Source organism: Mastacembelus armatus, chromosome 11 (genome assembly GCF_900324485.2).
Source record: "Mastacembelus armatus chromosome 11, fMasArm1.2, whole genome shotgun sequence".
NCBI lineage: Eukaryota > Metazoa > Chordata > Actinopteri > Synbranchiformes > Mastacembelidae > Mastacembelus > Mastacembelus armatus.
This window is the reverse complement of record NC_046643.1, coordinates 12,914,186-12,937,472: the sequence shown is the minus strand read 5'-3', so window position 1 is coordinate 12,937,472 and position 23,287 is coordinate 12,914,186. Positions and strand designations below refer to the sequence as shown.

The 23,287-nt window shown below is 38.3% G+C and overlaps 5 protein-coding genes across 7 annotated transcripts; 3 read left to right on the top strand and 2 right to left on the bottom strand.

Annotated features, from left to right (window-relative positions):
- Positions 1 to 1,039: 1,039 nt before the first annotated feature.
- polr2k (RNA polymerase II, I and III subunit K) lies at positions 1,040 to 2,482 on the bottom strand. Its single transcript, XM_026300402.1, has 4 exons — positions 2,408 to 2,482; positions 2,126 to 2,193; positions 1,658 to 1,750; positions 1,040 to 1,433 (listed from the first exon to the last, which is right to left on the bottom strand). The coding sequence occupies exons 2-4, from the start codon at positions 2,184 to 2,186 to the stop codon at positions 1,411 to 1,413; spliced, it is 177 nt and encodes a 58-aa protein (XP_026156187.1). The 5' UTR covers positions 2,187 to 2,193; positions 2,408 to 2,482; the 3' UTR covers positions 1,040 to 1,410.
- Positions 2,483 to 2,731: 249 nt separating this feature from the next.
- Positions 2,732 to 9,074, top strand: stk3 (serine/threonine kinase 3 (STE20 homolog, yeast)). Its single transcript, XM_026300550.1, has 11 exons — positions 2,732 to 2,887; positions 3,614 to 3,694; positions 3,888 to 4,016; positions 4,229 to 4,343; positions 4,726 to 4,890; positions 5,027 to 5,194; positions 5,340 to 5,477; positions 5,682 to 5,807; positions 5,887 to 6,088; positions 6,292 to 6,482; positions 6,665 to 9,074. Exons 1-11 carry the CDS (start codon positions 2,865 to 2,867, stop codon positions 6,821 to 6,823), a joined length of 1,497 nt encoding a protein of 498 aa, XP_026156335.1. The 5' UTR covers positions 2,732 to 2,864; the 3' UTR covers positions 6,824 to 9,074.
- Positions 9,075 to 9,981: 907 nt separating this feature from the next.
- rida (reactive intermediate imine deaminase A) lies at positions 9,982 to 14,338 on the top strand. Of its 2 annotated transcripts, none has more exons than XM_026301139.1 (6): positions 9,982 to 10,115; positions 11,168 to 11,273; positions 11,445 to 11,499; positions 11,591 to 11,659; positions 13,124 to 13,179; positions 13,413 to 14,338. In XM_026301139.1, exons 1-6 carry the CDS (start codon positions 9,988 to 9,990, stop codon positions 13,467 to 13,469), a joined length of 471 nt encoding a protein of 156 aa, XP_026156924.1. In that variant the 5' UTR covers positions 9,982 to 9,987; the 3' UTR covers positions 13,470 to 14,338. The 2 variants fall into 2 exon arrangements, with proteins under 2 accessions (XP_026156924.1, XP_026156925.1); XM_026301140.2 differs by lacking the exon at positions 9,982 to 10,115 and adding an exon at positions 10,202 to 10,385.
- On the bottom strand, positions 14,182 to 18,872 carry LOC113126969 (cytochrome c1). 2 transcript variants are annotated; one of them, XM_026301138.1, is made up of 4 exons: positions 18,526 to 18,872; positions 15,687 to 15,983; positions 14,666 to 14,719; positions 14,182 to 14,586 (listed from the first exon to the last, which is right to left on the bottom strand). In XM_026301138.1, the coding sequence occupies exons 1-4, from the start codon at positions 18,614 to 18,616 to the stop codon at positions 14,573 to 14,575; spliced, it is 456 nt and encodes a 151-aa protein (XP_026156923.1). In that variant the 5' UTR covers positions 18,617 to 18,872; the 3' UTR covers positions 14,182 to 14,572. The 2 variants fall into 2 exon arrangements, with proteins under 2 accessions (XP_026156923.1, XP_026156922.1); XM_026301137.1 differs by having other exon boundaries at positions 14,182 to 14,719.
- Positions 18,873 to 19,933: 1,061 nt separating this feature from the next.
- On the top strand, positions 19,934 to 22,557 carry rpl30 (ribosomal protein L30). The gene is made up of 5 exons (XM_026301219.1): positions 19,934 to 20,041; positions 20,144 to 20,192; positions 20,574 to 20,719; positions 21,330 to 21,460; positions 22,452 to 22,557. The coding sequence occupies exons 2-5, from the start codon at positions 20,172 to 20,174 to the stop codon at positions 22,505 to 22,507; spliced, it is 354 nt and encodes a 117-aa protein (XP_026157004.1). The 5' UTR covers positions 19,934 to 20,041; positions 20,144 to 20,171; the 3' UTR covers positions 22,508 to 22,557.
- Positions 22,558 to 23,287: the final 730 nt, after the last annotated feature.

The following is a 23,287-nucleotide window of genomic DNA, read 5'->3' as shown; positions in this document are numbered from 1 at the left end:
TTGGCACGCCCCTTTTATCGGAAATCAGTTTGTGATTGGTCGCTTCACATTAGAGGACGTGTCTTGTCTCTTAAAACTTGTTTCCTCGAGTTTTCTCTTGCATCCTACATGGGGGGGACTAGGCGAGTGAGGGAAACGCGGATGAAATTAGTGAAGCTGTGATTAATGCTATATTCTGGGGGGAAAGTTAGCTGCACCTGTGAGTCCTGCTTCCCCGTCACACTGTCCGGGCTTCCTGAGTGTTTGAATAGAGCAGAGCCGTCGTTTATGTTATTCAAAACACCTGCAGCCTATTATTCCCACGAGGACACGTTAAAGATTATGAACAGATACTTTATCTTAGCATAAAGCCAATAAACAGATAACCTGTGTCTAACCAAAAATAACAAAATCCACCTGTATCCAGCATTTCTGTATTTTACTAATTGTTACAGCAGACATCTTAAATAGGAGAAAACAGTGGGTTAACACATTTTTTATTTGTCTATCTGTACAAAACCCACTTCATCTAAGAGACGACTCATAGTTGCCTGGCAACTACTCTAAAACCAGAATATAAAAGCTTCACAGAAGAAATAAAAGAAATGGAAAATTTGTTTGTATTTTTTATTGCCACTGGGAGATTACTAAGTCATTTAAAAATGTAGTTTTATTTATTTTATTATAGGGCCCTTGAGTTACAGTTTTCATCAAGAATGTGCTCTACCAAACATTATAAATAAAAATATATAGCCTAATGTTTCTCCTTTCCTTCGATTTTTTTTTCTGCTGTTGGCTCGCTAGTTTGTTTACATCAAATTTAAAACTAAAATAAAAAATAAAAGCCTTTTACATGCCATTTAACTCCTGTCTCTCTGCTGTTTCTGGAGAACGTTCCACTGAGCTTTGCTAATTGTAGGAGTAGAAATCTTAAAGAAAGGACCAACTTCAAATAAAATTAATTATGATTAAAATTAATATAAAACCAACACAGTGAGAGTGACATTTCATTCAGTTTAGATGAATATTATTTTCGTCATTGATTTTCTATTTCTATATACATTATTTAGATCAATGTTTATTAACATTTCATTTTCTGTTTGTACCCTGGGTTGCACAATGTGTTGTTTGGAGGGGACAAATAGCAAAACAATACATCTCAGTGAACAGAGGAACCTGCTGAATTAGCTTAAAAATATCAGTGAAAACAGTCAGGATCAGTGAAAAACATGTTTTTACTGAGTAAAATTTACATCCATCACTCTTGGGCAAAAACAAAAGAAGAAAAAACAGCACTGTTTCTACTGACATGAACATGGTTTGCTTTAATCATCATCAAGAAGTATCAAACCAGGCAAGGTCTATTTATTTACATGGTCATAAACTACAAAAATAGCACAACAATAATCAAAACAGCTGCTCTCCTTTAGCTCATCGGGCATCAAAAACAACCACTGATATCAAAAAGTCAAGGAAATTTTGATACTATATAATACTAGGTTTATACAAGTAACTGACATATTACCAATCTCAAAAGTGGCTGTCAGTTAAATAATGTTTTACACTTTCGGGATGGAATCAGTCAATTACCAAAAAAATTAAATCTAATAAATATGGTCTTCTCACTCACTCACTCACTCACTCACTCACACATCACATGCACAGCTTTAAAGGATACATCTCTTTGTTCTCTTCTTGTACATGATCCTGTAGCCGCACTCTCTGCATCGAATTGGATCACGGGCCTTAATTTCATTTTCAGTGTGACATTCTGAAATTAAAAATAGGAGAAACATTACAAAAATCACCTTTAAGACTGATAGACAAACTGCAGAACTAGTATATTGCACTGGATGTGTTTTTAGATTAAATTGTGGTTTCTTGTGATTCAGTCCAGTGTAGTCTGCAAAAAGCTCTATGTATGACACAACGCTGTTAGAAACCAATAATACTTGCAAAGAGTAGTAGTATTCTGGTCAAGTAAAACAGTAGCAGTGCTACTAGTACCCAATATAGAAGTAGTTATAGTATTAGTAAGAGTATATAATAGATGTAAATTAAAGGTTGTACTAAAAGAAGTCTGGTAATATTGTTAGCATTAGTAACGTAAGTAAGTATTGTAAACAAGCAATATAAAATTATATACCTCCACATATGTAGATCATAGGCTGCTGTTTAGGCGGCTGCAGATCTTTTTGTGTGTCCATTTTAATCCTTTAGGAAAAGCAGATAAAACATCGTCACATCTGTGTCGTTAAATTAAAGCATGCTAACACACAAAAAGCATGGCGGCACCGACACGGTTATGCTTGACAGCCGGTAGAGACAGTGAGCAACACGGGTGTTGATGAAGGGATCTAAAAATGTCATGTAAGTATAGTAAGTATCAAATACACAAAGAGAAAAGATCAAATATAAGGCAGCTTACTGTTTTAGGACGTTAGCTAACTGTTAACACACACCGTCTACTCGCACATGCGTACAAACGTCCAGTCAACCTCATAGCAAACTAGCTTGTGATTGGTCAGAGGACTCTCTGTCGTATTTCAGGTTTTTAACAAGATAGTGCTAATAATGAGGCTATATGACAAATTCTCATCTATATACATAATCATATTTGCTTGTTTGTTGGCGTTTTCGTGTTTTTTCCGGCTCTAAGGACAAAAGTTGTGATGTTTTTTGTTTTGCACTCCGACCCAGCAGAGGGCGCTGTGGTAACGCCGTAGCTCAAGCTAACTATCATCGGACGAAGACTCAGCTGGCCCTTTCCTAGTTTTTGACAACAACGACGCTGTCGACAATGTTCACATCTTGACTATTGGCCCCACAACTATCATAGCTTTCGTTTCGTCGGTTGCCTTTTTATTCTTTATAAGCTGTACACTATGGAGTCGTCTGCGCCTAAAAGGTTTGTACATAATCGCCTGGTTTGAAACGTGCTTATTAACTAGCTAGCTCAAAGGCTAACGTAGGCGGTAGTTGTCGCTTAGCTAGCTGGTGCTAACACACTAAGCTTTGCCGGTTTTATTTCAAACTTTCGCCTTAGTTTAGATGATTTACCTGATTTAGATGCCACTCTCCATTCAAACCACAAGCCCAGTATTAAACCCTTTAATCGGCTTTCTGGTCCGATTCATGGTTGTATAGCTGTTAACTTTTGGATCTATCCCACATTATTTGGCCATTAAATACAAATGAATGAATTGTGTGTGTGTGTGTGTAGAAACAGTCTCACACCTGCTTGTAAGATACACGAGTATTACAAGTTAAGAATTTTAAAAAAATCAGAGCTGGACAATATTTTATTAACATTATTTGTACTAAAACGTCTTTTTCCTTTTATGAAGATACAAATGTCGACGCCCAAAACATCTTCACATAATAACAAACAACGACGAAATACAGGGGCTAACTGTGTTAAGACTGTGTACAATACAATCCCTTCCCAGTGTTTGTTTAAAATGTACACAGATTTTGTGTATCAGTAAATTTTCCCTAACTGGTCATGTTTTTAATTTAGTTGTAAGTGTTAAGAGTCACTCAAATTCAGATTTCAGATGCTCCTATGGTCCATGTTGTAGTTTACTTTACACTCTTATATTCAAGTTACAAAAGAATTGTTCCATTTTTACAGCAAGCTGAAAAAACTGAGTGAGGACAGTTTGACCAAACAACCAGAGGAAGTGTTTGATGTTCTAGAGAAACTTGGTGAAGGGTAAGAAATGTTGGCACAACTACTCGTCCTTTCTATTTTTATGTGGCATTTGCTGAAACTATGTGTTAACACAACAGTCTGTGTTAAGATACATATCTCTTATTGTTAAATGTGTTAATATGATAGTAATGTCAACTAATAAATGCACTGTGAAGATGATTTGACTTAATTTTGTGTGTGTCTGTGTGTTTAGTTCCTATGGCAGTGTGTTCAAAGCTATTCATAAGGAGTCAGGCCAGGTGGTGGCCATTAAACAGGTTCCTGTGGAGTCTGATTTGCAGGAGATCATCAAAGAAATTTCCATAATGCAGCAATGTGACAGGTGGGAACACAACACACGTTTCCTCTGATCCCTGATTTCAATATAATGATCAGATAATACACATTGTTCTCAACTGCCAAAGTATCATTAGTTACTTCAGCATCTCCAGTGTCTTGACCTACAGTGTGATGTTTTCTCACTTCTGCTCTTTAGCTCTAAATGAAACTCTGTCTTCTCTTTTGGTGACCACTCCCATGTGCATTTCCTCTTAGCCCTTATGTAGTGAAGTATTATGGCAGCTACTTCAAGAACACAGACCTGTGGATTGTTATGGAGTACTGCGGCGCCGGCTCTGTCTCTGACATCATCAGACTGCGTAACAAGACGGTGGGAACTTACACAGGGTTACAGTTGTGTGTGTATGACCAGTCTAAAATCTTAGTGATTACGATTCAGTTTATAAATTCTGTGATATGTTTTAGGCAAAGCAGATAAAATTATATGTCGTATAATTTTGAACTTTGCAAACTCTATTTTTCTGCTGACATTTTTTTCTGTTGATATAATGGTGAGACATTGGCAATCCCCTTACATATAAAAAGCAGAAAGAATAGGTTGTTGAATAAAAAATGCACTTTACTGGTCAACTGTACATGACATGACAAGCAAAATTACTGCACTAAAAAAATCTAGTAATTAATGCCTAGTCTTAGATTACACAGTAATATTTAAATTCATTCTTATGGTTTTTTCTTCCTTGTCACATCAGTTGACAGAGGATGAAATTGCCACCATTCTAAAGTCCACACTGAAGGGTCTTGAATACCTACACTTCATGAGAAAGATCCATCGTGACATCAAAGCAGGAAACATCCTTCTCAACACTGAGGGACATGCAAAACTGGCAGACTTCGGAGTAGCCGGACAGCTAACGGTAGCATTATTACTTATGTTTGATGATTTGCATTAGTGGCAGTAAAGTTAACGTTGTCATCAAAGGGTTTCTTGAAAATATAATGTTTTAATCTGATTCCCTTAGCTCATAATGATTATTTTTTGAATCTCTGAAGGATACAATGGCAAAGAGAAACACTGTGATTGGTACGCCTTTCTGGATGGCCCCAGAGGTGATCCAGGAGATTGGCTACAACTGTGTGGCTGACATTTGGTCCCTGGGCATCACATCCATAGAGATGGCAGAGGGGAAGCCTCCCTACGCTGACATCCATCCCATGAGAGTGAGTGTATACATAGACTGTTTTTTTTTGTTGTTGTTTTTAAATAAAGACAAGTGCTTGAATGAGTTTGCTGTAAAACTGTGATTTGAGTTTCTTTTTCTCTTTATTTTCATTGACTCAATGCAACCTCTCTGTATCCCTCCAGGCTATCTTCATGATCCCCACTAACCCTCCCCCAACATTCAGAAAACCTGAGCTTTGGTCAGATGAATTCACAGACTTTGTCAAGAAGTGTCTGGTTAAAAACCCAGAGCAGAGAGCAACTGCCACACAGCTCCTACAGGTTGGAGAAGACAGGGAGACATATACAGATGCATAGATATAAACATACAAACAGCAGAACATTCAAACTAAAAATTTCACAATCAAAGGCCTGATTGTTGTAAACATTACACTGTAAATGATGCATACATTGAACTCTTGTTCTCATCACAAAGTGGTAAAACCTTGTGCACACAATAATCTTTTTTTCCTTTCTATCATCCAGCACCCATTCATTAGCCAGGCCAAGCCAGTCACAATCCTGAGAGACCTGATAACGGAAGCCATGGAGATGAAAGCCAAGAGGCAGCAGGAGCAGCAGAGAGAACTGGAGGAGGAGGACGACAACTCTGTACGTATGCTGAGATGTTGTTCGAGTAAAGGCATCAAGTAGACGGGCTGTATGTGTAATAGTCTTGTGTGTCTGCCAGGAAGAGGAGACGGAGGTAGACTCTCACACTATGGTGAAGTCGGGCTCAGAGGGTGCAGGGACTATGCGGGCCACAAGTACCATGAGTGATGGAGCGCAGACTATGATTGAACATGGCAGCACCATGCTGGAGTCAGACCTGGGCACTATGGTCATCAACAGTGATGATGAAGAGGAGGAGGAAGACCAGGGATCAATGAGAAGTGAGCACACACAGTTTTATATCAAGACTTTATGTAAGATGCTATTGCATTGACACTTCAATATGTTCAAACATACTCCAAACATGCTTTATAGAAACACAAAATCCCAAGCTTTCATCCATGTTTACTGTTTTTGCTCTAAAACCAACAGAACAGGAAATTAAAATATTGTGTGATAACAGCATCCTCTTCCTCCTCCACAGGACACGCCACCCCCCAGCAGCCGATACGCCCATCCTTCATGGATTACTTTGACAAGCAAGACTCTAACAAGGCAGCCCAGCAGCAGGAGAACTACAACCACAACCAGCCGCAGGAGCCCAGCTACCGCATCCAATCCAAAAACGTTTTTCCTGACAACTGGAAGGTTCCTCAGGATGGAGACTTTGACTTTGTGAGTAAACTCTGCTGCAATAAACCAAGTTATTCAGAATTGAAATCGGTATACTTTGACCAAATTAATATATGCTTGTCCTTTAACTGTAATAATCACTGGTGAAGCAGTTGTTATAGTATTATCCCCAACATGACCCTTCTCTTCACGATCTGTGTTTTTATTTGTGTGTTGTCACCCAGTTGAAGAACCTGGACTTTGAGGAGCTGCAGATGCGCCTCAGTGCCTTGGATCCCATGATGGAGCGGGAGATAGAGGAGCTCCGACAGCGCTACACCGCCAAGAGGCAGCCCATCCTGGACGCAATGGATGCCAAGAAGAGACGACAGCAGAACTTCTGAGTTTTCCTCCTCAATGCCTTCCCCTTCTAGTCTGGGTTTCCCAAAGTAACCATTACTACAAAACTTCTTTTCTGGTAACTCAGAGGAAATAAGACAACCCTACTGCTGTTGTCAGAAGCTGACTGCAGTTCCAGCTGACTGCTAACTAGCCTCTGAATTAAGTTAGATGTGTCTTTTTCTGGGTGACATTCATTTCGGCTCCTGGAATCCACACATCTGCCTTTTTTTTCGACACTATGTCTACATACTGTTCCTTCATTTTGAGTCTTAAATTTGATTCTACAGTTCAAGACTGTGACCTGACACAAAACAATCCTTGATGATTAAACATCTGAAATGAATTTCTCCTTTACCAAACTAAATTCTTTTTGACATAATGCAAAGACCCCATTGGAAACACCCAGGTCAACATTTTAGCTAGTTTAGCAGCAGGGGATATAAGCAGTGTGGTCTTTTTTCTTACACTTTTTACTCTGATTGTAAATATAATGTAGAACCTATAGTTTGGAAATAACTGAAACAACAAGATGGGGAGGTTTGTTCATGACCAAAGACAATCAAGATGATGTTGATTAAGTTTAAAATGCCTTAAAATAATTGAAGCCTTGTTTGCAGAACAAGCAGAGTAATAAAAAAAACAACAGAGGAAAGTTAAGCCCATTTCCTCACATGGAGATGAGGATGTTTGTTGGGATGGATGGAAATGAGTGCAGATCATGCATGTTTTCAACTGTTTGTGGACCAGAAAATTCCGAACTTATTTTATTAGTCTTTATTACCATTTGAGCTTATAGTCTTCAGTTGTGATGTTCTGGGCTTGTTCATTCATCCACTGCACTGTTTATTTTGACAGATACAGTGTGAGTGTCTCGTGACTCGGCTGTCCCAGTTCTTTATCAGCCACTGCTCTTTATGAATTTAAAATCAAAGCTTTTCTCAAATAATTCATCCAAGTTTCTGGATTAAATGCAAGGGTAGCTACATAAATTCATTCCCACATAAATAATTAATTCCAAAATGCTGTCACTTTTATCATAATGTGCCTGGAGCTGTTAAAACCCTGTAGATTTATTTATTTTATTTTTTTGCAGCAGTCTGATGATCATGTTTTCTGTGATTGTCAAACTAACTCCAACATGATTTCCCAGAACGTTTAAACCAGAAATAGGGCCATACTATATATAAAGCAGTGGAGTGGATGGTGGCTCAGAGAAACCAGTAGCCAGGCGTGACTCGTTTATGACTGTTGTTCATTTCAGGAGAAGGACGTCAGATTAAGACAAGAGCCTCAAGTGATAGATAGATAATGTATACTTAAGTAAAACAGAGCCGCTGCATCAGCCACACGTCTGCTGTCTGAACATCAGACAATTTTTTTTTTTATGCATTAAGTTTTCTTTGTTGTTTGTTTTGTAAATTCTCTGCAGGTTATATTTATGTTTTGACAGTTATACGAGAGAATGTTATTTTCCATATCCTGACTCTGAGCTGTGTTGTGGTTAATTAAGAAATGAAGCTGTAGTGTTAGTTCATGCCTTGGACTTCACATGCTGGGACACAACCTTGCTTTTTTTAACAGCTGAAAGTCACATTTCCATGGAACTGTTCAGCTCGATGGATTAGATCCTTTATTAAACTGAAGGTCAGATGTTAGTAATTTCCTTGCTGAAGGGAACTTAAGTCCAGATCAGCACATTCAATGCCAGTATGTAACAATCTGTACAGAAATGCAAAACATATCTTTGTGGTAGTTAAGAAACTGTAATTAGAAAATAGATTTTTTTTTTTTTTTTGTTCACCAGGGAACACTGACGAAGGACCTTATCAAAAATTATTGTTTATGTTGATATCTATCCCAAAAATGGCTGCTATCTGGGTTTTCCCTCTTTCTAAAATATCAGTATTGGCCTGTAGTTTTCAAATACTGAATTGAAACCCCTTCCTAACCAGCTAATGACATATTTTGTGACTTCATGAAGGAAACCACCTGCTTTGTTTTGGCTGTGATTTAATTTTTCTGTTGATATACTATGTTTTGAGCTTTCCCCATGTGCTAATAATGACCCTTTGAATGAATTATGACTGTATTCAAATACACATAGAGTATGTCTGCAGGTTGCTGATATGATATGCAGTCTTGACAGTGTGGTTCAGCTCATACTTACAGCATATTATACAATATTTTATTGTTGCAATAATCTTATAAATAGACCTGTTACACTATTTTACTTTTACGTCTTAACCTGACAGACACGTGGCCAAAATGAGCTGACATTTTAGATCCCTCTACCCAATCAGTTCTTTCTCTGCTTCTGAATGATCATGTTTGTGGTTTTGGTTTGTATTTCCGCATGCAATCAAACCTCGTCTTTAAAAGAAATCTTTAACATTCTTGCCATTAATTATTTTCATAAATCAAGTCTTCAGTGCATTGGCAACTTACACGCAAGCATTCACACTTTATTTATTAAATGTTTCTTTTCTTTTTTTGGTGACACTGGTTTAAATATTGTGGCTGATTTGGCTGTTAATATTTTTGCCCTTTATCAAATACATGTGGCTTAATTTCTGTGTGTTTTAGACTATGCATGTTTATAATTATGTTTGCTATCTAGTTGAATGCTCTTACGTTAACTGTACAGGTAAGAGCTCTGTTAATATGGAAGATAGACTATTTTCAGCTTTGAATAAAAACTATTTCCTGTGTGTACAATTTAAAAAAAAAGCCCTGTTGGAAATGTGACATTGCTCAGAATCGGCCATAATATTTACAGTTATCAGGAAATTTAAATCACTTTTTTCGTATATATCCATATAGTTTTAATCTTCATTTATTTCACTGTTACTTCTGCTACATTTTGACTTAAGGGTGTAGAGTGGAATGTAAGCACATGTTTGAGACACTTAATTTATTATCTTTTGTTTGTATTAAATAATAAAAAGGTATAAGAAGTAATAAAACCATACTTGCAATTAAAAGCTTTTTATCTTATTTCTGGCTTAATTTGAGCTACAGGACACCTGCCCTACCTTAACCCTTCTAATATGAACGCCACAATTTTTCGTGCGCAAACTATTTTGTAAGTTCTCCCAAAATGCGGCGTGTCTGGTTACCAGTCATTACGGTAGCCCTTAGGGACTCAGCTGGTCCACTTTTTCCACAAATGATTGCACAGCCACTTCCTTCTTTCTCTGTCACGTTGCAGTCTAGAGAGAAGCAAGAAAACATGTCCGCGCTGTGCAGAAAGATCATCAACACCACATCAGCCCCGGCCGCCATCGGTCCGTACAGGTAAAGACAACTGTATATACCGAAAACCTTCTGTGCAGGAGCAACGTGTGAATGACAGGGATCACACGGACGGTCCAATGTCTGATCGGGGGCGGTCTTTGTGGTCTGTTCAGTGAACTCTCCTGATTAACCTGATCCCATGAAAAAGTGGCAGAGTTGAACTTTTGGCAGAGCAGAAATCTGTCTAACAAACCTCAAACTTGAAATGGAAACTATTCGTCGACAAATAATTTACACACCCAGAGCACCTGTCAGACAGGGAATATACAGGTAAGGACTGATGTCCGGTTAAATACAACACCCAGACCTAATAACGCTAAAACTTTCAACTAGGACTTTTGTCATATCTTACTTGGCTTTTAGAAAACAATTAAAACTGCCTCATCATTTACTTTTATGTTTTTAGTTCAATTCAGTTTGCAGAGCAGTTGCACTAACTGAGGGGCGTTGCTGCTTTAACCAACTGGCTGTCAGGGGGTGGAGTTAGTTTAGCCTGAATGGACTTTATCTTGTATGGCTTCAATGAAAATCCACCTTTACTCACTTTGAGCAGGTGTTTTTTCAAGCAGTTGTTGCAGTAGGCAGCAACCTTAATATTATATTAAGGGTTAGAGACACCCTTAATGTGTGTAGCAGACAATGACTAGAGTTTTACTTTAAGGATCATTAAATGTAAGTAGAAGTAATGTTTAACAGTTATATAGAACAAAATATATGAACTATATCTGCGTCTTCACTACACTAACGTGCTGTACATGCACACATGCAGCATGTTCATCTGCAGGTGTGAGTTCTACTAAAATACACTAGTGCTCATTGATCATTGGGCAAATAAAGCAGATTAAGAGAGTGGGTGCAGCAATATGTAAATTATATCAGCAAAAATAAAAGTCGAAAAATCTGCTCAATGGACAACAGAGCTGAATTCATCTGGATTATTTGGTTTTGGTTTAATGCTACACGTGAATTGTTTGGTTGATCATTAACTGTTTCCCTCACATTAAATTAACTGATGTGTGTGTGTGTGTGTGTGTCCTCTATATTATGCTCAGTCAGGCGGTGGTTGTGGATAGAACCATGTACATCTCTGGTCAGCTGGGGCTGGATGTGGCCTCGGGTCAGCTGGTGGATGGAGGAGTGCAGGCCCAGGCCAAACAGGTGAGACTCACATGAACCAAATATGATGATGATGATGATAAAGATGGCGATGGTTTTACACCAGATGGCCTGATATTTACTCAAACATCTGCCTGTTATTTCTATTGACTGAGAGGACAGGACTTTAATATTGACTGAGCTGGTATGATCATGTATCACAACCATCCCCAGGCTCTCGTCAACATGGGGGAGATCCTTAAAGCTGTCAGCTGTGACTACAGTAACGGTGAGATCTCAGTACCATCACAGCATTCAGCATCTCAGTTGCATCTCATATGTGTTTAAACCAATGTTTTCAACAAACTCTTTGATTTAAGTGGTGAAGACGACTGTGCTGCTCGCGGATATAGATGACTTCAACCGTGTCAATGAGGTCTACAAGACATGTAAGTAAACATGTCAGTTACTTTTTTGGTCATTTCCTTGCACATTGACAAATAATAGATGTGCAGGTAATTGGCTTTTGAAGTGGAGCTATTGAAATTAATATTGAAATGTGTATGTGCAACTGCTGACTCATTGTTGAAGTGTCATATGCAGTATCTCAGGGTCAGCCACTGTCTGGATGTGGAGATTGATCTGTCTCTTTCTGGTTGAGAGAAGCTGTTTTTTTTGTTTTTGTTTTTTTTTCACTGGGATTTGTTATTCTGAAAAGTTATAACTGTGTTCTCATTGTTTGGGATAAGAATTTATAATTGAGTAGGTTTATACAATTTCTGTGATGGGTCTGTTTTCTACACACAGAATAAATACAGTAATTTAGACTAGAATAATCATCATCTGTGCTTTTCCCTCATTATAATCGCCTAAGGATATTAAAAACAGCCACAAGGGGGCAGCATAGATCTGCCATATCATATCATCTTTATAACCCAATAACTGTGCTTAGCCTGCAGACAAATCTGCCGTTTGTGAAGATTGAAAGTAAAGAGAAATTTCTCTTTGGGGGGGTTGTACAAGTTCTCTCATTGTCTACGTTGATGGTCATGTTTACACATGGTGCATGGAGCCCTGAGTGAGCCATTGGAATAAATACAGGCCTGTATAGTGTTTAGTAAGAAAAAAACCCCAAAATAACATTGAATTATAATTATTATATTATCCGTTATAATAATTAAAGATGTTAATAATTAAAATAGATTATTTTGGTTTTTAAGTGGTGCACTATACTTTCTATATTTTCAGTAGAAAAATAAATTTAACTTTTAAAAATGATTTTAAGGTTTTTTTTTTTTGTTTTTTTTTTATTCTATTGACCAATTTATATTCATGTCCTGCTCTATCTTAATCTGTTTCCTGCATTATCAGGAGTAGTTGGGCACCTAGATGTTATATGAAATTCAATATACAATTTAATAAATAGATTTTAATAAAACATGATGAAAGTCTGTTGTTATTCCAGCTGCACACTTTAAGCTCCATACCTGTATGGTCATGAGGAGATTCAGTGATTCATATTTCACTTTTCTCAGAAAATGACTGTGGACAGGTTTAACCATCAGCTGGACAGACATAATATATAAGTGCAGCCTCCTCTCACAGGCTGCTCAGTCTGGGCATTTCCTCTTGGATCACAACAGACAGGTGTAATTGAAGCCGCAGTGCCCAGTGAGTGGTAAATGTACACCAATATGCAGACACACAGATGTAACACAACCCCTCCCAACAAGTTTTGCTGGACAGGATACTGACTTTGGTGGAGGCTACGATTTATTAAAATTGTATCCATCATTAGAAGGACATACCCACAAGTCATAGGATCCATTTTATAGACAGCTATAGATTAACCTGCTGGCTTTTCAATATGCTTTTGTTCTAATGTAGATATAATGCAAATGTCTTCTCTCCAGTTTTCAGCAGTAACTTTCCTGCCAGAGCTGCCTACCAAGTTGCTGCACTTCCCAGAGTAAGTGCAAATGAAAGGACAAATATGTGTTGGTCTATACATAAGTCATGCATGTCAGGTGTTTTTTCATTTTCCACGTTGATTTAAATTTTCTAATCTGACAAAGATGAAAACAGTGCTGTACAAATTGGTATGTGTAAGTATGTATGTCCATTTTTGCATGATATTGCATAGTAGTTATTTAACTTTTTCCATAACCTCATTGTGTCTCTCTCTACTTCTTTCATGTTCAGGGTGGACTGGTGGAAATTGAGGCTGTTGCTGTTCTCGGTCCTCTCTCTGACTCTTGACTAGCCGGCCACATCACAAACAAGTTGTAGTTTAACCACCAACTCACCTTAAACGGTAATCGTACTATGGAAGCCTTATTGTATTTCCAGATGAGCCGTGGAAAACCTAACTATGAGTGTGTTGAATTGATTCATCCACATAATCAGGTTTTAACATAAATAATTTCTCCTGTGGCGCCTATTCCAACTGACTACACTGCCAAAGTATTTTTGTATTATATCACTGGGAAACTTTAGAATAAACAACAGAGCAGCACTTAATTCAGCAGGATTTGATTTAAACATCATTTCACTGCTGAGACACTGTACATCAACTAGGTTGTCCCACAAAAAACATGCATGTAAAAAGAAGAGCTCTGACTAACACAGATGGTACAATCCTAGATAATTAAATGCTTATTCTCCCTAACGTGTCACATATGTATCCATCCTATATTAAATAGAAAAAAACAGATGCATAAGATTAATAAGGTAACGTTTATAATTTAGACAGTTCATAGCTTTGCTTTCTACTGAGAAATAATATCCCATCAGAAAAAAAAATCACTCATCTTTGTTATTTTATTTGTGCTCATTTAAAAACTCACATTAATGTTAAATTGAGTCCTCAGTACATCTGCAGTGGAGTCAGCTCTTCATGTTCAATCATGGTTGTAAAATCAAAACCAGCTACCAGAACAAAACATAACTGCATAAATATATTTTGGCTTTGTTTTTTTTCATGTTATATATAATTTAGTAGAAAAGTATAGAATGGACTATTAGGTTGAAGACATATACTATTATAAAAGTCTTTACAGTTAATAAACAGAAATGTTGAACCCTGAAATGATTGTGTCCTCTGAAAAATAAACACACCCACTAAGTGCTGTAGAGCTCATTGTCTATGTACAGTGTTATTCACCAATAATGGGGAAAGAAGGCACAGTGATGACTGAAGAACCCTGGCTGTGGTTGTGGTTGTGGTTGTCGAGGGGTCTGCATCTTGGCAACAAGGTGATGTCTTTCAAACAGACACACACTTTGACATACATTCACTCATGCATACAAACAAAGCAAGACACTTCTAACAAACATATGTGCCCAGTCATTCGTGCTGCACTTCATTCACCGGGAGCTGGAAACACAACAAGCATAAACATGGTTAGGATCGTGTAGTCATTTTGGCATAATGTGGAAATGATAGTGCTGCTCACCAGGCGCTGCCTCTGTTTTGGGCTCTGAATCAGTTGCTGCAGCCTCAGTTTTTTCTGTTTAGAAAGATAAAGATTTGTACATAAAAACAATTAATCGGATTTAAGAGGTTGGGTTACCCAAATGATTAAACATCCCCATCTGCCTCTGTTGTACTTTGTGTTTAATTCCAATTATCAGTCAAGCTAATATGTTAAACATTATACCTGCTAAACATCACAATGTTTGTTAATGCGAGCATGGTAGCATAGCTTTAGACGCTTCAGCTTATTTAAATATACAAATATCTAACAACCTGAAAGAATTTAACCATCTGCAGGTCTGGATACTAAAAGGCCAATGTCAACTCTCACCACAGTTTCAGAAGTGGATAAACTGACATGTCCACTCTGTGAATGTGACTCAATCCTGAAATGATGGAGACTCAGCAGGCCTAAAATTGTTTGTCGTCTGTTGTAGCCCTACGTGTGTTGGCATAGTGTTTGGTGTTAAAATTTTCTTGTTGTGACTTTGTCTATGTCATTACACTGTATTCACCGATTGACTTTTGTTGTAGTAGGTGCATGGACAGTACCGGATGACTCCTCAAAATATATCATTTGCAATATTAACTGAAGGTCTGTTTAGCCCACAGCGAAAGACAAATAACATCTTTGGTCATAATATGCAGTAATCAAAGGATGCAAAGTAACTCTCCTGTCAAACGGGTGCAGACAAACTGGCTATGATCTTTCTCTAGTGGCCCACATGACAGTAGAAGGCACTTTGCATTAGACAAAGAAGAAAATGAAGATGTGACCTCACTGACCTCTTGGCTTCTTGTCATTTGCATCATGAGTGAACATGAAATGCTGTGTCACACAACTGGAGCACTTCAATGTAAAAATAATCAAGTGTGCCGACTGATCACTGCACAGACCCACAGTAGCTCTGGGAGCATCCTTCACTGGGATACTGTCAGTTATCAAATAAAGTCAAGAGAAAAATACCCTTCAAAGGGTTTTTAAGCACAGTCCGGCCTACCTGTCTCTGAACCTTCGGCCGCAGGCTCCGAGGACTCTGCTGCTGCCTCAGCTGTACTGTCTGCTGCTGGAGCTTCTGCTGGTGCTTCTTCTGTCACTGCTGGAGGACTGGCTGCAGCAGGCTCAGGCTCCGCCGCTGCTGGTGGAGCCGTATTGCTGCTGTCTGCAGCTGTGGAAGCTGCCGCAGATTCATCTGCGGGTGCAGATGAATCTGCACCCACAGATGAACCCTCAGTATGTGTGGGGTCTGGAGTAGTTTCACTTTCTTCAGCGGCTTTGCCATTCTCATTGGCCGCCCCTGTGTGAAGCACAGTATTCATGGTTCACACATGGTTAAAATTGACTGTAGCTTTAAAATGGTTGCAGTAGAATTCTATAATAACATGCTATTTCTTAACAATTTGATTGATGAATTTTACTAATAACTAAAACAAGCATGCCTGTTATGGTGGATGAGTGGTTAGCAGGGTTAACGTGGTTAACATGTACCATGCTATTGCCCTTCATACAAGCACAACTGAGAAGGACAAATTTTAGTGTAATTATAAGAAACATTATCACATTTAAATGCCAAACAAAATGCAGTTATTATTATTAAAAAGGGTCCATGTAAGACACCTTCATAGTGGAACACTACAGCACCGGTAACGATATCATGGAGCCATGCAAAAGTGATAACATTTTTAGTAGCATAATATTTCAAAAATATTATTCGGGCAATATCTGACATGCTATAGACTTCATGCACAGCATATTGGACTATAGCAAAAAAAAAAGCAAGAGTTAATCAGTACGTGGATTGTTGTTAATAAACATTAACAACCTCATACCCTCAAAGTTCACAGTTTTAAGGACAGGTTGCCACTGATACTGTGTAGTTATCACTTCATTGTAGAGCTTTTTTTTTGACTGAATGATTTGCATGGCAAATATTTGCATGGATCACCAAAGTCTTAAGTGCTTTTTACATGGAAATACCACCGAAGAAGAACAAACATTTTACATCAACTCAAGTGCGAGCCCTAGAAGATGGAAGTCTTAACTACCCAGGTATGTTACTCTTGAAGTTGAACATTATTTTGTATAATTATAACATAAAATCACTTATAACCCAGTTACATTAGAAGCACAGTGAATAAACAAAGTGTTTCTTGAAACAGGGTTGATGTCATTAGAAACCTCCAACTCTGTAAAACTAAAAGGAAGTTTTGAATTAAATTTATAATGGGATGTTCCTGCACAATAGGTTCAGTAGTTTAAACATGTGAAACATCCTTTCCAAGCGGTATCATTTTGAGTATTGTTTGATGATATTTAGATATTTTTCAAACAAAAATGCTGAATTGTATTGTAAATGTTTTTTGGAAACCCCAGTTTTAATGCTTGCCCATAAGTTTTAAAAGTTTATGTTAAATACTTTAGGGAAATTGTTATTTTTTAAATAAAGAATAAATAAATCAGACGAATGGTTCTTGCTAAAGTTGTACACGCACGGAGAGTTAAACTAACATGTCTTTGGATAATAAATGTCATCCTTCTTTCTCGAAACCAACAAGAAGCAGTAAGTTAAGGACATAAGCCATATGCAAAAGTAAGAAAACATCTTGACAAATTTCCATGTGACCTCTAAGATAGTGATAACAGGAACAATGTCATTTGGCTGATAAATACAAAGAGATTCTTACAAGTGGAGTCTGAGTCTCTGCGATCATCAGGCAACAACAATAAAAGGATTCTTTATTAAGAGCTTTAGTGAAAACTCTACTTTTGCGTTTCACCTTTTTGGAGGTCAGAGGTCGGTGCAGCTACAGGACTTGTGCTTAGACACACTTTACCATGATCAGTGGCTTTTTCTCAGCTCAGTACATCACTGCAAGATTACAGGTATACATTTGTATGCTGCAGATGTAGTCCAAAGAGAGAATGACAGCAAGAGACATTTGCACAGACATAGTCCCATTTTTACCCATTTATCACCTACTTATTCTTTAAGAGTGTCAAATAATGCTCATGCTGACAGAACAGCCAACGAACTTACATTTATTGTAGTCAAAAACTAAGCCCTTATATTTGTCCTGCATAAATTTACACTCCAATGCTTTTTTTATTACTGTAAAATCCAAACACAGGATCCAGACTTAGTGTTTTACCTTGAAACATGTTCTAGTTTGTGCCACAGTTGAGCCATCTCTGACCCACTACAACAAAGTGTGTTCAGTGGCGTCTCCATTTCCTACTGAAACCCTAGACTGTCACCAAATCTGCTTTTGTGCCACTGTCTCTCTCAGGGAGTACACAGCCAGAAACTACTGTTAAATAATGATGGTAAACTTTCCCATCCTGTCACTGTGGAGTTCACTAAAAATAAAGGAACCAAATACTGCACCAGAAAAATACGTCACTGTTGACCGGCACATAGACTATGCTCTTCTTATCAGAACAGCGCTCACTATGATATAATTAAACAAAACATGCATCTCTATGTAAAGAGACCAGACCAACTTCCATGGTGACACCATTTTCCACCAACATTACAAGGCTAACATTACAATTTATGGTATCTTAAAAACAATTACAAATGATTTCAATAATACATTGATTTAATTGAGTATTTATAGATATTGTCTGGATAATATTATCATAGAAAATTGATGTTTACAAATATCACTATAGGCACTGTGCTAATTTCCCACTATGCAACAAACTACAAATACACTTAGTTTGGTCACATAAAATATGCTTGGAATGACTGCATGTACAACACATATCTGTTTTTTCCCACATATCTCATAAACTTTTTTTCTACCATACTACATATAAATAAAGCGTTCTTAATTTACCTGTAGTGCTGGCTCCGTTGCTTTCCTCAGGTTTAGCGTTGGGTCGAGTTGTATCTACCGCTGAAGTCTGAGAACTGGTGGAGCATCCCATCCTGTCCTGTGCACACGGAGAACTGGAGGGTTCAGAGCTAAGAGGTGTGGACGGACTGTAGCTGCACTGGTGACGTCGTGGATAGATACGGTCCCTGTTAGTGGAGCGTGCTCAAAACTATGGTGATCCAAAGCCCTGGGTGAGAGACAAGACAGACGTCGTCAAATCCCTCTACTCCCGTGCGTAATTGCGCATCATGGTACATGGTATTCCTATGTATTCAGGTCCTTGTGTTGTGGGTGCAAGTTTATTAACATTGGGCCCTTTGTTGTGTATTGTAACTTAGGCTGTTACCAAGAGGCCGGTGCAGGGACAAAAATGCATTATTCAGTCAGTGAGCAGCGGCTACTGTTTGGGGAAGTGAAACAGTAACATTTTCCTCGTTAAAAAAAAAAAAAAATTGGCCCAATTCCAAACTAATGGCCCTCAAACAAACACAGTAGTCCAGGGTTAACATAGTAGTGGAACTAAAAGAAACCACAGCAGAGATCCAAAAAGACATCATAACAGGAAGAGCATTTACAATTTCTCTCAAACACAAAGCTAAAATGTAGGCATTCATCAAAATGAATGTACTACATTATGCAGTGGAAGGGCCCCTGTCAGAATATTGAATTTCAAAGAGGCTATTTGTCATATACATGCAACTTATTACAATGTAGACTATTATGTTTCCAGAAATGAAATAACCTACTGTATAAATACCCCATCACTGTACTTATACTACTATAAATATATATATTGAGATTTTAAACAAAACAGGAAATATATAAAATGTGATCATAAATGAAACTAGCTGAGAGCAGCCATTTAGCCTGAAGTAGTTACAATGAGTTCAACCTAACTAGCTGCAACATTAAAATGCTTCTTACATGTTTGGCATCAGTAATCTAATGTCCTCATATATAAAACACTAGCCACTGACTGCAGCCTTATCTGTACTTTTATTTGACTACATTTTTGAATGCAGGAGTTTTATGGAGCCAGGATATATATATATATATATATCCATCCATCCATCCATCCATCATCTATACCCACTTGTTCCTATTTAGGGTCACAGGGATCTGCTGGAGCCTATCCCAGCTCTCTTTGGGTGAAAGGCAGCTCACCAGTCCATCACAGGGCCACATATAGACACAACCTCACACACTCACACTCACTCCTATGGGCAATTTAGAGTCACCAATCAACCTGACATACATGTTTTTGGACTGTGGGAGGAAACTGGAGTAAAAATGTCGCGTTGAAACAGATGAATTGTATTACTGATGATTGGTTTGTCACTAAGGAGAACAGATCCATAGGCTTCCTGCGGTGAGTATTGTGCGCAGAAACTCGTCTGCGCAGACCCTCGGACAGATAGCACCGCAGTGCACGATGGGACTTCCTTTCTCTCCGAGGCCATATTGGCGTTAACCTACAGTAAGACGAGCTCCGAGTTTTCTCAGTAAAAATACATCAACCTGTGAACATTTTAACACTTTGTTAATATCCACAACTTAACGACAGTCCTCTGGTCCGCAGGTTGGCCGGTCCGGACTAAACTACAAACATGGTGGCGGCAAAGAAGACGGTGAGTGCACGCGCTGCCGCTTCACGTGGAGCCCGGTGGCCTGTTAGCATGAAACTTAGCATGTAGCCGTCGATAAAACGTGTTACTGACCCCTAACAAGCAATACGATGCGTTTAGTGACTGCGACAGTAAATATAACACTACACATTTGTGTCCTGTTCTTGTGTTATTACCGTAGACGTAATATATTTAGCGGAACACCGTTTAGTGAAGCTAATGCTAGTTTGCTAATGCCAACAGCAGCTCTTGCAAATCTACATGAAAGTTTGTTTTACAACCCGGTTTTTAGTGCTGTCACTAGTATTTGTTGGTGAAATGCGAACATAGCGATGTACAAGCAGTGTATATGAACTCTGGGCGTTCGTGTCTGTGTTGACTCAGAAAAAGTCCATGGAGTCCATCAACTCCCGTCTCCAGCTGGTGATGAAAAGTGGAAAATACGTCCTGGGCTACAAGCAGTCCCAGAAGATGATCCGCCAGGGAAAAGCCAAGCTGGTTATCCTGGCCAACAACTGCCCTGCCCTCAGGTCTGTATGATCGACTACACTTTGAGATTTAAACTTTCAGCTTTATTTAGCAAATGGTGTAAAATGCGATGAAACATATCCCTGTGACTTGTAACAATATAGTGTTAAACAGGAGACAGTGTTAAAGTCTGTACCTACAGGCTATTTTAAGGCTGTAACACTGAAATCTTCTTTTCTATTCAGGCTTCTCGTGCTTGTGAAACCCTGTTGTGTCCATGTGATTGTTTGTTAGTTGTTTGATTAATGAATGGAAATGCAGCATTTTGGGTGTAAACATGCAGATGTTTGTGAGCAAGAATGAAGAATTTGCAGTTGGTGAAAATGCCCATGAAGCCCTGTTTGTTTTAGACAATAAGTTAGCTAGATGTTAGACATGGAGCACTTGGTGAAAAGACCAACATGGTGCTGATGACCAGTCCTGTCTTTCCATAGTGGTCAAAAATCTGGATTCCATTTAAGACAGAAAGCTTTGGTTTCCTGAAGGTTCCAGTCTAATATGATTTGTCTGCACCTTTTCTTAGGCATCTCTTCATTTATCACATTTCCTTTATTTGCACATTTGAGTACCTGCTGTTTTGACTAAGATTATTCCTTCCTTTTCTCTGTCTAGGAAATCTGAGATTGAGTACTATGCTATGCTGGCTAAGACTGGGGTCCACCACTACAGTGGAAACAACATTGAGCTTGGCACAGCCTGCGGCAAATACTACAGGGTGTGCACACTGGCCATCATTGACCCTGGTGAGTACCGCCTCATTTGGTGCAGCAGGGTCAGCCACAAACCTTTGACAGAGCAAATTTATAATGTGATGAAGTGGATCCAAAACATATTCAATAGACCAATGAGTGGTTTGACACAAGGTTGGGTTGGTCACTCTGTTGGCAAACTAATGCATGGACATTATCCTGGGAGGACTGGACCTGGTAATTGTTGGATAGAAGTGAGCAGTGGCAAAGAGACTTTGACAACACAAATGAACAGAAGTTCCAGGCACAACACATTTCAGTAATTCATGATAGAAAATTGGCATCTTTCTTCATTGAACCTATTCATCTACAATTTTATTGGTAAGTTGTTACTAACATTAGGAAACACCCAAGATCAGAGGATAGTTATGTCCTTGAATACATGTAAATGTTTATGTAAAAGAGTGGTGCTTTTTCTTGAACCTTTTTACTTTTTTTTTTTTTGAGAAGTTACAGCTTTTACTGTCTATTTGTGAAGGGTAGATGAAATGTTACCTGTGATGATAATACTGGAGACCAGCTTGACTTTAACACATTGAAAAAGTTATTTCACACAAGCTACCAGTGCAGTCTCTCACTTGTTGAGAGTCTCAACAAGTGAGAGACTGCACTATCTAAATTGAACTTTGTCCTTTTAACTTATTGCTTTGAATGTTATAAGGATTTTTAAAAAAAAAATTTTTTTCATGCCACTTGGTTTCTTTCGTGTGAATTTTTGTGCCTGTGGGACCTGCTAACAAACTGGTCCATTTCAGGACTAGTGGTTCGCTGAATGAAAGCCAGTCGGAGTGCTCATTTGTGCTACCGGTGCTTTCTGGCCAGTTCATGAATGCTCCATTGGTGACATTTATGCTCATCATGCTGATATGTGTTAAAATAGCAGTTTTGTCCTGGTCAGATAATTGGATGTCTTTCTTCAGTACATAGGCCAGTTGTTAATTTTATTCACTGTTTTTTTTTTTTTTTTTTTTCTTTTCCTCTTCAGGTGATTCTGACATCATCAGGAGCATGCCAGATCAGCAGCAACAGCAGCCTCAGTAGAGCTGTTCCCCCACCCCCTTGAACTCAATAAATTTACTGTCAACAGTATACACCTGTCACTTCTTTTTTTCATCAATGTAACTTGCCTGTCCAGACATGTTAATCCTTAGTGTCCACCAGAGTGCACCAGATTTGTATTTGTTTTCAGAGTTTAGTTGATTACAGTCACGGGACGCAGCAAATGCAGCATTAACCTTGTTAGGGCAGAGTTGTTTACATTATGAAGCTGTTTGAAGAAAATGTAATGGACACACCTTTCATTTGAGACATCTTACAATTATGCCTGTGTAAACTGTCATGATCCACCCAGCTGACTGCTTGTCACCACATTGATATAAAAATTATGCAACTACTGGTTATTTGAGGATGTTTTTTTTTTTCCCCTCACAAAACTTGAGGATGACCATCTGTAACAGCTGCATGTTCTAATAAAATAAGGACAGTCCCTTTTCAGGTATTAAAGGCTTGACTGTGGGATGGCTGCCACTCCCACATCTATTGTTGGTGTCCCGACTTGTTCAGCTTATAAAGACACTAAAAATAAAGTTAATTGTTGTAGCTGCAGTCTAAGTAGTAGTCTAACAAAAGCAGTAAATGACCCCTGATTGTTTCACCAAATGACCTTTTTCAAAAACATACTTGATAAAGGAGCATTCTACCAGTTTTGCATATCAACATTAGTTTGTCAGGTTTAGCACTATTCAGACTTGGAAATAGTGCAAATTTCTTTCTTTAGTCATATGAAAAACATGTTGATTAGAGCTTTAAATGTTGGCCAAT

Bases quoted from the DNA above. Each gene is read 5' to 3' on its own strand.
- polr2k (XM_026300402.1), bottom strand. From the start codon at position 2,186: ATGGACACACAAAAAGATCTGCAGCCGCCTAAACAGCAGCCTATGATC. The intron at 1,751-2,125 runs GTATATAATTTT...TTTTAATTTCAG, and splicing joins TATGATCTACATATGTGGAG to AATGTCACACTGAAAATGAA. The intron at 1,434-1,657 runs GTATCCTTTAAA...TTTTGATATCAG, and splicing joins CAAGAAGAGAACAAAGAGAT to TGGTTGTTTTTGATGCCCGA.
- stk3 (XM_026300550.1), top strand. From the start codon at position 2,865: ATGGAGTCGTCTGCGCCTAAAAG. The intron at 4,017-4,228 runs GTGGGAACACAA...ATTTCCTCTTAG, and splicing joins ATAATGCAGCAATGTGACAG to CCCTTATGTAGTGAAGTATT. The intron at 5,195-5,339 runs GTGAGTGTATAC...GTATCCCTCCAG, and splicing joins CTGACATCCATCCCATGAGA to GCTATCTTCATGATCCCCAC.
- rida (XM_026301139.1), top strand. From the start codon at position 9,988: ATGATTGCACAGCCACTTCCTTCTTTCTCTGTCACGTTGCAGTCTAGA. The intron at 10,116-11,167 runs GTAAAGACAACT...TATTATGCTCAG, and splicing joins GCCGCCATCGGTCCGTACAG to TCAGGCGGTGGTTGTGGATA. The intron at 11,274-11,444 runs GTGAGACTCACA...AACCATCCCCAG, and splicing joins TGCAGGCCCAGGCCAAACAG to GCTCTCGTCAACATGGGGGA.
- LOC113126969 (XM_026301137.1), bottom strand. From the start codon at position 18,616: ATGGGATGCTCCACCAGTTCTCAGACTTCAGCGGTAGATACAACTCGA. The intron at 15,984-18,525 runs GTAAATTAAGAA...TGCTTCACACAG, and splicing joins CAACGGAGCCAGCACTACAG to GGGCGGCCAATGAGAATGGC. The intron at 14,720-15,686 runs GTAGGCCGGACT...CTTTCTAAACAG, and splicing joins GGCCGAAGGTTCAGAGACAG to AAAAAACTGAGGCTGCAGCA.
- rpl30 (XM_026301219.1), top strand. From the start codon at position 20,172: ATGGTGGCGGCAAAGAAGACG. The intron at 20,720-21,329 runs GTCTGTATGATC...TTCTCTGTCTAG, and splicing joins AACAACTGCCCTGCCCTCAG to GAAATCTGAGATTGAGTACT. The intron at 21,461-22,451 runs GTGAGTACCGCC...TTTCCTCTTCAG, and splicing joins ACTGGCCATCATTGACCCTG to GTGATTCTGACATCATCAGG.